General features: G+C 40.8%; 1 protein-coding gene across 1 annotated transcript; it reads right to left on the bottom strand.

Moving 5' to 3' along the window:
• Positions 1-414: 414 nt before the first annotated feature.
• Positions 415-16,770, bottom strand: npy (neuropeptide Y). Its single transcript, XM_078535155.1, has 4 exons — positions 16,571-16,770; positions 15,691-15,878; positions 4,309-4,389; positions 415-642 (listed from the first exon to the last, which is right to left on the bottom strand). The coding sequence occupies exons 2-4, from the start codon at positions 15,876-15,878 to the stop codon at positions 618-620; spliced, it is 294 nt and encodes a 97-aa protein (XP_078391281.1). The 5' UTR covers positions 16,571-16,770; the 3' UTR covers positions 415-617.
• Between the last annotated feature and the right edge of the window lie 309 nt (positions 16,771-17,079).

Here is a 17,079-nt window from a genome sequence, read left to right as displayed (position 1 = left end):
TTCATTTGATTCTGAGTATAGCATAGTCTTTCACAGTAGGAGACTGGCACTCTTGACTTGCACTCAAGTTTGCACCAACACAAGAAGAAGATTTAGGCTTACGTATTTAGTGGTTATGTTGAAGCATTATATATTTTGATGTTGGATAAGTACACTCTTGTGAAAACTCATTTATAATCCAAAAGAGTTGCAGTGCAGTATGATACACAAAACATTCCACAGAGCTCACAAATACTATTCATAGATAATGTTGACAAATCATAGTTTTTCCTGTTCAGCTTTACGTCATGGTTAGATAAGCTTATACACATCTCCATTTAGGCTGTGTTGTTTTATTACTGAATTTTAATAGCACAAACCAGTCCTTGCCATACAAAGAATAATTTCTTTTTCGCCATTGTAATGCATTACATATTTAACGTACATATAATTTATTTAAATAAACTTTATATACAATATAGGATGCAGGGAAAAAAAGTTCTACAGATTTCAGTGATGGCTGCATGCATTGGCTGCCTTTAATGTAAAATGAGGGTCTTTACAACAGTGAGAATGTCTCATTTCCATAGCAATGGATGTTGAAATGTGGATCACATTAAAGAAAATATGTATTTTCATCACCACATGGAAGGCTCATCATACCTGCAAGCAGAAACAAAGTATGACTAAATGCAACTGCTGACATTTCCAATTTAAAATCAAAGACATGTTCAGCATGCAAAGCATTTTTTTCTGGGTGATGTACTAATTTTCTTGTTTTTCATAAATAAAAGAGCCTCAGGTGGAGGTTTTTATTTCCCACCTCCCGACCCACCCAAACCCGCCCCCTCCGCAGGTTTTGCTGAGACCAGTTGTAGCTAGCAGTTTTGCTGCTATCCCAATCAGGTGACAATTTGGTGCCACTTTTTCTGCTCTATGGACTGTGCATTTATCCAATGGTAAATGTTTGCATTATCAATTTCATTAACACTCAATAATTTCCTTTATCAAGGAAAAAATTGGCTATTCTGTTTTTAGTTTAAAACTTTGCCAGACGCAGTATTTACAAGGGGAAGCCCTAGTGAATTGCAGAGCAGGCTTAAAGGGCCAAATGACTATTTCTGCTCTTATTTCTTATGTTCTTATTGTACATTCAATGCTAAGCTAATTATGGGATCACCTGTAAAACTAAATACAATATTAGTTATTCCAAAGTTTAAAATTAAATTTTTAAAAAATCTTTTCAGCCTCATTAGAATTCTCTCATTGACAGATTATAATTATTATAGAACTATCAGGCCATAGCTTCTGGATTTTTTGTTACACTTGATGCCACTTAATCTGTCTAGCTCCAACAACCCCCCTTCCCACCACACCCCCGCTCCCCCACCCCACCCCAAACACACGCCTCACCATCGGTTAGGTCACATTCTGGGAGCATAGAAATAAACCTGAATTTCTGGTTCATGTATCAAATTTCAAGGCCTGAATTTTACCTTTGGCTGTCGCACGTGATCAAGGGACCCGGGAGTGGATCAGAAATAGACTGCTGACTGCAATTGGCCCCTGACTGATTTCACACTGGCTGGCCAATTAAAGGCCAGCCAGTGTGAAACGTGCACTGAAAAGCTCAGCGCTGCTGGGGTGGGGGTGGGAAGAGGTGGGCGATGACATCACCACGGGCATGGATGAGTGCTGCAAGAAAGCTCCCTGAAGGTAGACAGCTGCCTCAGATGATGAAATAAAGGTTTAAGAAGCTGCAAAAAAATGTCCGTGCATCACATTCAAGCACCTGCAAATATACCTCATAAAAATGCTGTCCACAGATTCATCCATCTGCCAACCATAAGGTTGGACGGGCCGCAAAAAAACGGAGACAATTGTGCCATTAATGGGCTTAACTGCCTGTTTAATTGTCGGCAGGCACACTTCTGACTTTTGCACGTGCCCGCTGAGCGAAATATCGCGCGAGTACGAGATGATGTCGGGAGACTCGCCTGACGTCATCTCGCGTGATTTTACACCCGATCATGTCGGGCGTTTGCCCGCGGGACGTAAAATTCTGCCCAAGGTGCGAGTTGAATGCTTGTGCAAAGTAGTGGAGCTAAGAAACAGCAAGGGGCAACAAACTTTGGTGGGAGCTGTTTTCCACTACTATTTGGTGGCCTATAATGTAGTGCATCGTATAAATCAGGAAATTAGAAGTGTATGTAACAAGTAATACATTAATAATGAGGGACTGCAATCTACAAATAGACTGGGTAAAACTAATAGGCACTAGTGCTGGGGGGATGAATTCCTGGAATTTATACAACGTGGTTTTCTAGAACAGTATGATGAGGAACCAGCTAGAAAATAGGCGATTTTAGATTTAGTATTGTGCAATGAGAAAGGGCTAATTAATAATCTCGTTATAAAGGAGCCTTCAGAGAAGAGTGACCATAATATGATAGAATTTTACATTAAGTTTGAAAGTGATGTAGTTCAATCTCAAAATAGGGGCTTAAATCTAAACAAATGGAATTACGAATATATGAGGGTTGGCTGTGGTAGATTGGGAAACTACATTAAAAGATATGACTTGTAGAATAGATAAAGGGGAACCAATGGATGTGGTGTATTTGGATTTTCAGAAGGCTTTCGATAAAGTCCCGCACAAGAGGTTAATAAGCAAAATTAGAGTGCATGGGATTGGAAGTAATATACTGGCATGGACTGAGGACTGGTTTACAGACAGAAAACAGCGAATAGGAATAAATGGGTCACTCTCAGGACGGCAGGCTATGACTAGTGGGGTACCACAAGGATCAGTGCTTGAGCCCCAGCTATTTACAATCGATATCAATGATTTGGACGTGGGGACCAGATGTAATATTTCCAAGTTTGCTGATGACACACAACTTGGTAGGAACGTGAGTTGTGAGGAGCATACAAAGAGGCTTCAAGAAGATTTAGACAGGTTGAGTGAGTGGGCAAGAACATGACAGATGAAATATAATGTGGAAAAATGTGAAAGTTATCCACTTTAATAAGAAAAATGCAAATGCAGAGTATTTCTTAAATGGTGAGAGACCTGGTGTCCTTGTTTATAAATCACTGAAAGCTAACATGCAGGTACACCAAGCAATTAAGAAGGCAAATGGTATGTTAGCCTTCATTGCAAGGGCATTTGAGTATAGGAGTAAGGAAGTCTTACTGCAGTTTATAGAGCCTTGGTGAGACCACACTGGGAGTATTGTTTACAGTTTTGGTCTCCTTACCCAAGGAAGGATATACTTACCATAGAGGGAGTGCAATGAAGGATCACCAGACTGATTCCTGGGATGGCAGGTTTGTCCTATAAGGATAGACTAGGGAGACAGAGTTTGTATTCTCTAGAGAGGTGATCTCACTGAAGTGTACAAAGTTCTTACAGAACTCGACAGAGGAGGTGCAGGAAGGATGTTTTCCCCTGGCTGGGGTGGAGAGGGGGGTGTCTACAACCAGGGGTCACAGTCTCAAAATAAGAGTAGGCCATTTAGGACTGAGATGAGCAGGAATTTCTTTAGTCAGAGGGTGGTGAATTTTTGGAATTATTTACACCAGCGGGCTGTGGAGGCTCAGCCATTGAGTATATTCAAGACAGATCAATAGATTTTGAAATATTAACGATATCAAGGGTTACGGTGATAGTGCGGGAAAATGGCGCTAAAATAGAAGATCAGCCATGATCTAATTGAATGGCGGTACAAGCTCGAGGGGCTGAATGGCCTACTCCTGCTCCTACGTTCCTATCCACCATTCTTGATGCTACCCTTCTTGCTATATCGTGTTTTACTTAATTTTAGCTAACCTCTTACTTCACATCACTTCGAACAGCAAAGCTGAATTTAAATCATACCTTTTTCTTTCTAGCAACCAAATTAAGCTTTGACAGACTTACTTTCACACTGTTCAATTTCCTGAACATTCCTTTTACTTTAAAAACCATGCACCATTGGAAATGTTACAAGTCATTATTAAAAGAATTATCTGGACAAATCATTACATTGGGCTCAGGAAATTGGCGTTAGATATTTCCATGATGTGGCTGTGATGTAAAAAAAAGATTGAACCCCAGATGGGCTTTTTCATCAATTCTTAGATGTTTGAACCTACCATTATTTATATCTGCTCCTTCAACCTAGACTAAACTAATTAAATTTAATGATGCTGCAGAAGTAAATTAATGCATGCCCACCCCCATCTTTCAAGTTGCGCATCTGGTGCTGTCACTACCGAGTTGCTTTTAACTGTACACTTCTATCATGAAAAGCTGTGTTACAAAATATCTTTGTCATGTATACTCACCTATATTTAGGAAAACTTTCTGAGTTCTCGCTCAGCAGCAGATCAGTAATCAGTGCCTCAGGGCTGGATCTCTTTCCATACCTGTTGCATGCAAATGACCAAAATATTTTAAACCATTACCAGAGTTGTTCAGTTGATTAGAAATGCAAATATTTACCAGTTTTTTTAAAAAAAGGAGCATGCATGTCAAACAAATTCTGATATTCATACTATGGCTATATTAGAAATTATTTCTGAATCAGTCAATCACATTACATATTTTCCTTTGGTGTGCAAACATGCTAATAGTTATGCTTCCATTATGCTCTTAGATATGATAAGGATAAATACAGCTTTCTTAAAAGCTGTTCCAACTGTGAGCATTCACAACTAATAGTCATTTGGTTTAAGAAAAACACTATAAATAAACAGAAGTAAAAACAGTACACAATAAATCAATCAGAACCCGAAAGAAGAAAGATATTTCAGGTTCAACACTACATCAGAACTGGCCAGGAACTGATTGCTTCATGAACTGATCCATATTGAAAAAGTGAAACATCATTTTTTAACAAATGGTGAAAAGCTAAGAAAAGTGGATGTCCACTGATCACTAAAATGTGGTAGTCAGATGCAAAAAAAATGAAAAAGACTAAAGGAATGTTCACCTTTATATTTACAGGACTAGAATATAAAGGGGAGGAAGTTATGTTACAATTACACAAGTCCCTGGTTAGACCACATCTTGAATGCTGTGTACAACACTTTAGAAATGATATATTGGTCTTAAAAGAGTGCAGTGCAGACTCACCAGCATGTTACCTGGACTCCAAGGATTAAACTATGTGGAGAGATTACATAGACTTTAAAGTGTAAAAACAGGTGATTTGGCCCAGATGGTCAATGGTGGCATTTATGCTTCCATTCTTCTCATCTAATTATCAGTATAACATTGTATTCCCTTCATCTTCATTTGTTTATCTGGCTTCCCCATAAATGTGTCTATATTATTTTCCCAACTACTCCCCGAGGTAACAAGCTCCACATTCTCAGTAAAGAAGTTGTTCTGAACTCCCTATTTGATTTCTTGGTGACTACTTCTTATTGATGGCCACTAGTTTTGCACTTTGCTCCAAATGAAAACATTCTCTATATTTAAAACTCTTCATAATTTTAAAGATCTAGGTTAAGTCAACCCTCAGCCTCTCTTTACAAGTGAGCAGTGACCCAGCCTGTCCATCCTTTTATGATAGGTATAACCTTGCATTTCTAGTGTCATCCTCACAAATCCTTTTGCACCCTCTACAGTGCTTCTTATCCATTACTACATAAATATAGATTATATTAAATAATTATAGATTACATAAACTAGGCTTGTATGCTCTGGAACATAGGTTAAGGGTGATTTGATTGAGGTTTTTAGGATTTTGAAAGCAATTGATATGATAAATAGAAATATTTTTTTTCCAACTAGAGATGTAATCTTCAGATCAGAGCCAGGCAATTCAGGAGGCGTGTTAGGAAACGTTTCTTCACATAAAGGGAAATGTGAGTCTCTGTGCCACAGAAAACAGCAGATGCTACCTTAATTAATAATTTAAAATTTGAAGTTGATAGATTTCTGCTAGTGAAGGGTATTAAGGGATATGGTGTCAAGACAGGTGGGTGGAATTAGGAGACAGGTCAGCTATCATTTCAAGGAAAGGTAGAGCAGATTTGAAGAGCTCAACAGCCCACTCCCGTTCCGATCTTGCTTCCAGATCCAAATGCTGAAAATTTACAACAAGCTGATAACAAATGTTAAATGCACAGTTTGTCAATACTATTGATTATCTGCATCAGACCTAGTTTATCAAACACAAACAGAACTAAAGTTGGACATGTTTAAAAGGGTTTCACCAAAATGAATACCTCAGTAGGCAAGAAAAAAAAACTCAGCATTGTATAATGTCAATGACACAGAGCCATGCCTGTGATGTGTGGCGTCTACTTGAAGCTAGCACTGCAATCACATGATGGGGCCTGTTTAACATCTGCAAGCACAAGGCTTGTGCATGCACATGGAAGCACATACTCCGTCTTTGTGACTACAATATCTTTCTTAAGTGAGGATTTTACTTTTTGATGCATATTGCTTTGTTGAATTGTATTCTGCCTCAAGTTTTAAAATGGTGTACACAGTATGTTGGGAAAGTAAAGGAAGGAGAAAACAAGGGAAGGATATACATAACTTCATCCTTGTTTGAGTTCTGGAAACAATTGAGGTTAGGGTATCTCAGGGAACTGTATTGGTATTACTGCTGTTTCTGATTTACAACAACTACTTGGATTCAAAAACTCAATGTAAATTAGTCACATTTGCAGATGGCATGGAACTAGGACAGCAAGTGGAATCAAAAGGGGGTAGCTCAGGAATTTCAGAATGAGTTGGAGGAAACATATATGTATGAGCAGGACAATGGCAGCTTAAAGTTGTTCCAAAAAAATATAAAGTACTGCACGCAGTATGGGTGGAAAGTGACACACATGTTCCATGAATAGTGTTGAAATAGCTGTGGGTGAAATTAAAAAGACTTACGAGTGTTAATAGGCTCAACATGTAACAGGGGTGAAATTGGTCAATGCCAGTAGCACAAAATTGGAAAGAAAACTGGCACAATCTAAGCAAGCTGTCAATTCATAATCATTTTGAACTAATACCATTGACTGATTTCACCCTCAATACATCCAACCAATGTTGAGTAGCAATAAAAAACCAACAGAATATTGAATACCAGAGGAAAAATAGAATAAGAGTTGGAGAAAGCCATGATCACATTGTACAGTGCTCTAGTCAGACTACATCTTCACTACCAGTTCTCATAAAAAGTCATCAACCTGAAACATTAATTTCATTTTTCTTTCTCTATGGTTCTACCTGACTGGCCGACACTTCTAACATTTTCGGGTTTGTTCTTTGACTACTGTGTCCAGTTGTGGCCAGTGAAATATGAGGGAGACGAGTGAGTGCCAGAGGCAATGCAGAGAAAAAGCACAAAGCTGATCCCTAGTGCCAGGGATCTGAGTTACATGGATTGACTTGGCACTTTGTTTCCTTGTGGCCTGAAAACATATGTGTGAGTAATCTTAAAGAAAAGGTAGAACTGGTACGGTTTCTTTAAATTTAATTGTGAATGTAGAATAATTGGATACAGGTTCAAACTACTGATATTCAAAATATTTCTTTCCACAAAGAGTGATCAACACATTGAATGGACTTCCAGATACACAGAGATACAATTGGATGTTATAATGGGGAGACTGTAAGATCTAAATTAAGATGGGCCAAAAGACCTCTCATCTGTAATTGTCTGGCGAAATATTTATTTCAGGACAAAAAGTTACAACACCTATTTAACATATCAAGAACATAAAGTACAGTATCTCTGTAAAAATAAGTATCTAGGCTTAAATTGGGCTTTGCAAAATGTTGTACATTGAAAGTGCTTGGCATATTCAGTACAATAGATGGACAGCTGAAATCCTGGAAACTTTTCAGTTCCATTATATTTTCATTACTGGTTATTATGTTACGCTGTCAGCTGATTGTAAGAACATCAGTGGATCCCATCAATTTACCGTTCTAGTTGCAGATTCAATTGTAACTTTCTATAGATATTTGGATATACACTTGAAAAGGAAATATTTATAGGGTTATGAGGGAAGAGCACGGGAGTGCACCATTTCAATAGCTCTTTCAAAGAGCTGGTAAGGCATGATGGGCTGAATGGCCTCATTTTGCTCTAAAATTCTGTGCTAATGACATGACAAGTGCGCCCTGAATTAGAAAAGATCGTCAGCTTACAGGCCACATCTAAGATGCAGTTTCCCACCAATACACTGCTGAACCATCCTTTAGTGACTAATATTTAAAAATAAAATGGCAAGCTGCATAAAAGCAAAGAACTTATCAAGCCTTCTGCCAAGAAACAGATTATAATAACATTCAGATCCTGTCATGCATCGCTCCCAACAATCAAAACCTGCTTCTCATATAAATAAGCCATATTCCCGAACACCCTTGGCTTGCATAGCCAAAATACGAACAAAATAACTTAGTTCCCCTGTACTCCTTTTGTCACAGAATCTTTACAGTGCAGGTGGCCATTCAGCCCATTGAGTCTGCACTAGCTCGCTGAAAGAGCATTCTACCTAATCCCACTCCCCTGTCTTATCCCCATAACCTTGCACATTTTTCTTTTCAGATAGCAATCCAATTCCATTTTGAATACCTCGATCGAACCTGCCTCCACCACCCTTTCAGGAATAAAAACAAAAATAAAAACAAAAAACTGCGGATGCTGGAAATCCAAAACAAAAACAGAAATACCTGGAAAAACTCAGCAGGTCTGGCAGCATTGGTGGAGAAGAGCAAAGCTGACATTTCGAGTCCTCATGACCCTTCAACAGAACTAAGTAAAAATAGGAAAGGGGTGAAATATAAGCTGGTTTGGTTGGGGGGGTGGGGGTGGGGGGGGGAGGAGAGAGAAGGGTGGGGGAGTTGTTGGGACAAGCAAGCAGTGATAGGAGGAGATAACCAAAAGATGTCACAGACAAAAAAACAAAGAGGTGTTGAAGGTGGTGATATTATCTAAAAGAATGTGCTAATTAAGAGTGGAGAGCAGGACAAGCAAGGTAGCTCTAGTGGGGCTGGGGTGAAATAAACGATGGGTGGAATACATTTAAAAATAAAGGAAATAGGTGGGAAAAGAAAAATCTATATATATTATTGGAAAAAACAAAAAGGAGGGGGAAGAAACGGAAAGGGGGTGGGGATGGGGGGAGGGGGAGTTTATGATCTAAAATTGTTGAACTCAATATTCAGTCTGGAAGGCTGTAAAGTGCCTAGTCGGAAGATGAGGTGCTGTTCCTCCAGTTTGCGTTGAGCTTCACTGGAACGCAAGAAGCTCAACCCAGCCCAGCCCCACTAGAGCTACCTGCTCTCCACTCTTAATTAGCACATTCTTTTAGATAATATCACCACCTTCAACACCTCTTTGTTCTTTTGTCTGTGACATCTTTTGGTTATCTCCTCCTATCACTGCTTGCTTGTCCCAACAACTCCCCCACCCTTCTCTCCACAACCCCCCCCCCACCCCCCCTAAACCAGCTTAAATTTCACCCCTTTCCTATTTTTACTTAGTTCTGTTGAAGGGTCATGAGGACTCGAAATGTCAACTTTGCTCTTCTCCACCGATGTTGCCAGACCTGCTGAGTTTTTCCAGGTATTTCTGTTTTTGTTTACCCTTTCAGGAAGTTCATTCCAGACTACAAACACCCTCTGGATGAAAGTGTTTTTCCTCACAACACTTCTACTCCTTTTGCCCATTATTTTGAATCTGTGCCCTCTAGTTCTTGATGCTCTCTTGAGTGGGAACAGTTTCTCACTATTTACCCTGTCCATACCCCTCAGGATCTTGAATACATCTATCAAGTCTCCTCTCAGCCTTCTTTTCTCCAAGGAAAACTGCCCCAATCTCTCCAATCTCCCCTCATAGCTATAGTTGTTTATCCCTGGAATTTTTCTTGTGAATCACCTCTGTACTCTCTCCAATTCCTTCACATCCTTCCTCAAGCATGGCACCCAAAACTGGACACAGTACTCCAGATGAGGCTTAACTAGTATTTTAAACAAGTTTAACATGACCTCATTACTCTTGTACTCAATGTCCCTATTAATAAAACCTAGAATACCATATGCTTTCTTAACTCTCTCAACATGCCACCTTCAATGACTTATGTACATATACACTGAGATCCCTCTGTTCCTGCACCTCCTTTAGAGGCTCTCCCTTTATTTTATACTGTCTCTCCACATTCTTCCTGCCAAAATGAATCACCTCACACTTCTCTGCATTGAGCTTCATCTGCCATTTGTCTGCCCAATCCACCAATATGTCTATGTCCTTTTGAAGTTCAAGACTATCCTCATCACAGTTGACAATGCTTCCAATCTTCGTATCATCCTTAAATTTTGAAATCATGCCCAGCACATTAGTCTAGGTCATTAATGTTCATTCATGAAGAGCAAGGGTCCCAACACTGGGGAACTCCACTACAAACCTTCCTCCAAACTGAAAAACAATTATCTGTTTCCTGTCACTCAGCCAATTTCTTATCCAAGTACCAACTTTCCCTGTTATTCCATGAGCTAGAATTTTGCTCACAAGTCTGTTGTGTGGCACTGTATCAAATGCCTTTTGAAAATCCACATACACATCAACAGCATTACCCTCATCAACCTTCTCTGTTATGTCCTCAAAACACTCCAGCAAGTTAGTTAAACATGATTTTCCCTTAATGAATCCATGCTAGCTTTCCTTAATTATCCCGCACTTGTCTAAGTGACTATTGATTTTGTCCCAAACTATAGTTTCCAGAAGTTTCCCTAGCACTGAAGTCAAACTGACTGGTCTGTAGTTGCTAGCATTATCCTTGCACCCCTTTTTGAACAAGGGTGTAACATTTGCAATTCTCCAGTCCTCCAGCACTGCCCCTGTGTCTAAGGAAGATTGGAAGACTCACTAGTGCCTCTGCAATTTCCACTCTCACCTCCCTCAGTATCCTTGGATGTATCTCAACCAGTCCTGGTACCTTATCAATTTTAAGTAAAGATAGCCTTTTTAATACCTCCTCCATCTCAATTGTAAATTCCTTGAGTGTACCAGTTGCCTCCTCTCTCACCTCAGCCTGGGTAGCATCCTGTTCCTTTGTAAAGACGGATGCAAAATGCTCATTTAATACCTCCACTCCTTCTCCTGCCTCCACATGCAAGTCTCTTTTATCCCAAATTGGTCCCACACTTTCTTTTGCCACCATGTTCTTATTTACATGCTTGGGATTCCCTTTCATGTCAGCTGCTAGCCTCTTTTCATGTTCCCTCCTTGCTTTTCTGATTAGTTTTTTTTCACTTTCCCTTTGGCCCTTCTATATTCAGCCTGGTTCTCCATGTATTTTCGACCTGACATCTGTCGTACACGTACTTCTTCTTTTACATCTTCACCTCTATCTCTCTCGCCATCGAGGGTTTTCTAGGTTTATTTGTCCTACCTTTCCCCTTCAACAGAACATACTTTGACATTTCCTGCAATACTATCTCTTTGAAGGTAGCCCATTGTTCAGCCACTGTCTTTTCCGACAACATTTGATTCCAAGTCACTTGGCTCAGATGCATTCCCATCCTATCGACATTGGCTTTCCCCCAATTAATTATCCCTGCTCGGGATTGCTCCCTGTCCTTCTCCATGGCCAACCTAAACCTTATGATATAATGGTCACTGTTCCCTAAATGCTCTTCCACTGATATTTGATCCATTTGGGCCAGCACATTCCCCAGAACCAAGTCCAACAGTGCCTGCCCTCTCATTGGACTCCAAACATACTGCTGTAGAAAATTACCTTGAACACACTCCAAGAACTCTCGCCCTTCTTGTCCCTATTCCTATCCCAGTCTATATTTGGATAATTGAAGTCCCCCATTATAATTGTTCTATAATTCTTGCACCCCCCTGTAATTTCTTTGCAAACTTGTTTCTCTACATCCCTTCTGCTAGTTGGTGGTCTATATACAATCTTTTATTTCCAGTCCTTGAGTACCTGTAGAATTACTGTTCTGCATTATTAAAGCACTCAGTAATAGATGTGCATGCGATGCCTTCGCTAGGTCATTAATACTTCACTAGGACTCTACTTCAGCAAACGGTATAGAACATGCTCTGGCGATGCTGCGGAGACAGAACCTGTTCTGCTTAAATTCGATAGATGGCACTGTGCGATAAAGGCAACTCAGTTAATATATGTCTGACAGCGTGGCAGTGAAGTGTGGATCAATAACCAGAAAAAAAAACTACTAAAGAAACTGGACCGGAAACAGTGGGTTTTTAAAAAGTGAAGAGGGTCAAGTGACTTCATAAAGAGACCTCAAAGGGATGATGAAAGTGCAGGCCATGAAACGTTAACTCTATTTCTCTCTCAGATGCCGACAGATCTGCTGAGTATTTTCAGCATTTTCCGTTCTTATCTCAGGTCTTCAGCATCCGCAGTATTTTAGTTTCGTGTTAAACGGAGGCTTCTCGGTTCAGGTGGAAGTGAAATGTTGCAATCACTGTGAGAAGAGCTCGGAGCTCTCTTGACTAACTTTTTTCTCTCAACCAATATAATTAAAATCGGGCATTTATCTCACTTGTACTCATGGGTCTTTGCTGTTTGTAGGTTAACTGCAATTTGCTTGCATTACAGCGAATGCGCTTCAGAATTCACTCAACCTTCCCTTGGACCTGCCATGTATTCTGGTGCAGTTGCTCTGGAACAAACTTGATGCTACAGAGCAAACATCCCTCCTCTCAATCTAAGTAATAAAAGTCCTGGTGTGTATGTTGTTGTTTTCACGTTTTCCAGCCACAATATATTACAGTACCCTTTCCGTCCCTTCAATTAACTACCATTCCAGACAGATACATATTTAGTGCCCCCCCCCTCCCCAATCTCTGGTATTGGAGGCCGTTTAAAGTGTGACACTCTGGTCAACTGCTGCAATAACTGTCAGACCGGTGGACACATTTTATGAAATGATAAAGAAAGCGAGTTTGAAAGCGGAGGTTATTAGGAGCAATGATAATCTAACGAATTTCCTCTTAAACATGAGGAGCAAACGCCTGGAGCCCATATGTACCAGGTCAGACATTCAGTCCGAAACCACCAGGCAATTTACTAACTGTATCCTCATGTTTAAAAACAAAGAGAAAAGGCAAAATGTAATTATGTTCCATTTGTGACCAGCATATCAATTCCCTGAAAGTTATCGGTACAGAGATTAGACAAGGCCAAGTCCTTATCACACCACTTACGAGATGTTACTGCTTTCACTCTGCAAATGTTGTCCAATGTTATTAGTTGTTCCTGGTCTATTAGCTCCACAGTTGTCAACTGCACATTGTGGGTCACTGGAATTGGCTCTTATATAAATTCCCACAACCCACCAAAAGATTTCATTTACATGGACTGGTAACCAAGTCGTCCTAAGCCTAGTCACAGTAAAATCCGGTATACTTAGTCTTTCATCAAAAAAAAAACCTACCCCGGGGCAGTGTTCAGAAACGTAGTATAAGTGGAGCCGGGCAGTGTTCAGAAACGTATTATAAGTGGAGCTCCTCTCGACTCACATCAATTCATTACATTCATTTTAAAGCATTTTTTCGGCAAATCCTTAGAAAAGTAAACGCTCTTACATCAGAGAATTGACACAATTATTTTACCGGAGCCCTGATTACCCAATGGTATTTATCTAACATTACCAATGAAACAAAAACAAAAATTGCTGGAAAAACTCAGCAGGTCTGTTAGCATCTGTGGAGAGAAAGACAGAGTTAACTTTTCCAGTCTAGATGACTTCTTCAGAACTAAAGAGAAGTAGAAATGTGGTGAAATACATACTGTATAAGGGGGGTGGGACAGGTGAAGCTGGATAGAAGGCCAGTGATAGGTGGAGGCAAAGGAGAGATTGCAAAAGATGTCATAAACAAAAGGTTGGAAGGGGTGTTGATGGCGGTGATATCAGCTAAAGGGTGTGCTAATGGTGACATTAAGGGTAGAAAGCAGGATGAGCAAGTGACAGATGGCCCTAGTGGGGGTGGGGGGAGGGGATGGTGTAGGAAAAAAGATCAAAATAGGCTAAAAGGGGATAAAACAATGAATGTAAAGAAATTTTAAAAATAATAGAAATAAGTGGAAAAATATATAAAATTAAAAAATAACTATTGAAAAAAGGGGATCAAAAAGGGGTGAGCATGGAGGAGAGAGTTCATGATCTGAAGTTGTTGGACTCAATGTTAAGTCCGGAAGGCTGTAAAGTGCCTAATCGGAAGATGAGGTGCTGTTCCTTCAGTTTGAGTTGACCTTCACTGGAACAATGCAGCAGGCCAAGAACGGACATGTGGGCATGACAGCAGGGTTGTGTGTTGAAATGGCAAGCAACATGGAGGTCTGGGTCATGCTTGCGGACAGACTGAAGATGTTCCACAAAGCGGTCACCCAGTGTGCATTTGGTCTCTCCGGTGTAGAGGAGGCCGCATTGGGAGCAGCGAATGCAGTAGACTTAATTGAGGGAAGTGCAAGTGAAATGCTGCTTCCCTTGAAAGGAGTGTTTGGGCCCTTGGACGGTGAGGAGGGAGGAAGGGGCAGATGTTGCACCTTCTGCGGTTGCATGGGAAGGTGCCGTGGGAGGGGGTTGAGGTGTAGGGGGTGATGGAGGAATGGACCAGGGTGCCCCAGAGGGAACTGTCCTTATGGAATGCCAAAAGGGGGAGAGGGTGAAGGGAAGATGTGTTTGGTGGTGGCATCATGCTGGAGTTGGCGGAAATGGTGGAGGATGATCCTTCGAATGCGGAGGCTGGTGGGGTGAAAAGTGAGGGCAAGGGGGACCCTATCATGGTTCTGGGAGAGAGAGGAAAGTGTGAGAGCAGATGCGCAGGAGATGGGTCAGACACAGTGGAGGGCCCTGTCAACCACCGTGGGTGGGAAACCTGGGTTAAGGAAGAAGGAAGTCATACAGAGTCGAAACGTTAACTCTGTCTTTCTCTCCACAGATGCTGTCAGACCTGCTGAGTTTTTCCAGCAATGTTTGTTTTTGATTTTCGGCATCAGCAGTATTTTGCTTTTATCCTACCGGATATCATCTTACCTAACCAATAACATCTGCTGCTTTGAGGAGAACATCTACGTTCAAACAGCATATCTTAAAGGCTGTCAGCTAGTGACTCGAAAATGCTCTCAGAATCCCCATTTGCACTCATGCTGTAATATTGCATGATAGGCACTGAGATTCATTTTAAAACAAACAAGAACGGAATATTGCTGTAATAATCCAAAGTGTCCTGCATAGATAAATAGAGATGTGGGTATTGCGATATACCCCGCTCCTAGTATATTCTGCTCTACCCTTCCCGCGTTGGGCTATGCGTCTGAAATGTTAGTGACTAAACCAGACCAAGTGGTAAAGCGTTGCCCCGAGTTATTTTGCACAGTCTTGCCTTGTGGTTTCCGTACATCCATTCATAGCCCAAAGACCTGCACCAATCACCCGAGTAGTATCGTAGATCTAATACAAGATTGTTGCTACATGAGATTTTAAGCGTGCCGAAACCTAGAGTAATTGTTAGCAGTTAACTTATTAAATGGAGTATTTATAGAAAATAGTTAAGTTGAAAAACTTTGACTGTGTAAGGCGTACCCTACACTGTCATGATGCCAATGTCTTTCTCTTCCTTCCCTCGTGCTGGTTTTATCCTAACGCCTAAAAGAAGTGAGACACTGTTACATTGCGCCAACCCCGACTGAACGTGATCCGCGGTGAACATGCGGTCTCACCTCTGTCTTGTGATGAGATTAATGTAGTGCCTCAATGCGGAGTAATATTTGGCCAGGTCCGCTGCGGGGGCGCCTTCCCCAGGGTTATCAGGCTTGGAGGGGTAAGCATCGGCAAAAGTTCCTATGCAGATCAGCATGCAAAATGCAAAGGTGAACACTCCTAGCCAGAGCTTCATGTTGCCCTGCATCTGAAAGGGAAAAGCACACGAAGAGGAACATTTTCCAAACATGTCGCAGTTCGTGATTTTAAAAAAATACCGTGGTCTTTATTCATTTCTTAAACTGGAAAGAAAAATGATGATTGACATTCCCCAGCAGTGTCAGATACTCACTATGGGTCACACGTACAAGGGAGGAACTGGTCGCTCTGTGCCGTGAAATTGGAAAGAGATTGTGCCTTAGCCCCACATGGCGATCAGAGCAATTCCTCTCCCAAAAGGCGCCTGTGCACAAACCGACCCTTTTTGTAAAGTTCTGCGCCACAGGTGATGGGTTTTATTTCCATTTTCGCTAGACCTCAGTTATTCATCTTTCATAACCCATCGGCTAATAGCCGTTTGATATCGATATAAGAAATTTTTTGTTGAGTCCAATGCTCACTGCTAGATCCGATAATACATTCATTCAGAAAGTTTTAAACATAATCTTCAAATTAATTACTTCTTATTTTAAGATGCATCCAGCTATTCAAAAATCATAATTAGCCAAACTATATCGATTTACAGACAACGCGTTTTTCTAGAATATTTTCTGGATACGCTATGTATATAATTTCTACACTATATAAACAGCAGAACTGAACCTTTTTGTCCCGGAACTACCTGGAACACACAAACTGATTTGGCGTTAAGTCCTGCCCCAGAATTTAACATTGACTCACATTTCAGGTCTGCAGTCTGTAGGGAATCTGACAGGAGGCTGTCGCTGCTCTCTGTGAATCTCTGGCTGGTCGCTGTCTTTTTGAGTCTGAGAAGCTATTGACATGTCCTGCTTTTTATGTGCTCCCTTGGTGGAATGAGGGAGGTTCCTGGTCACACTTAATTGACCAGAATTCGTTATCACACTCCTGCAAGGGCGAAACTACGTCAGTAGCGCCGGTGCAAGAGTCCTGTCACTTAACGCCCTGATGCATGACTGATAACAGTGATTGCTTTCTTCCAACTCAAAGGAAACTTCATGTCGTATCTACTGTGTATTCTTCCTCCTCTAATATCCCAAGGGAGGACTTGCCATTCAATGGCATTTAAAGCAAACTTTAGCGACTCTCAACTATTATCTATTAAGAACACTGCATCTGAACACTTAGACTGCGAGCCTCATCGTTCCTTGGGCTGAGACCAGAGTAAATTGCTTCGTGGCTCACACAGTGCATTTGCTGGCATACGTGTA

Source organism: Cetorhinus maximus, chromosome 3, assembly GCF_964194155.1.
Source record: "Cetorhinus maximus chromosome 3, sCetMax3.hap1.1, whole genome shotgun sequence".
Taxonomy (NCBI): domain Eukaryota; kingdom Metazoa; phylum Chordata; class Chondrichthyes; order Lamniformes; family Cetorhinidae; genus Cetorhinus; species Cetorhinus maximus.
The sequence above is the reverse complement of the archived record's forward strand: the minus strand, read 5'-3'. Positions and strand labels throughout refer to the sequence as shown.

Bases quoted from the DNA above. Each gene is read 5' to 3' on its own strand.
- npy (XM_078535155.1), bottom strand. From the start codon at position 15,878: ATGCAGGGCAACATGAAGCTCTGGCTAGGAGTGTTCACCTTTGCATTT. The intron at 4,390-15,690 runs GTGAGACCGCAT...TGCATGCAACAG, and splicing joins AATCTCATCACAAGACAGAG to GTATGGAAAGAGATCCAGCC. The intron at 643-4,308 runs GTGAGTATACAT...TTCTGCTTGCAG, and splicing joins GAAAGTTTTCCTAAATATAG to GTATGATGAGCCTTCCATGT.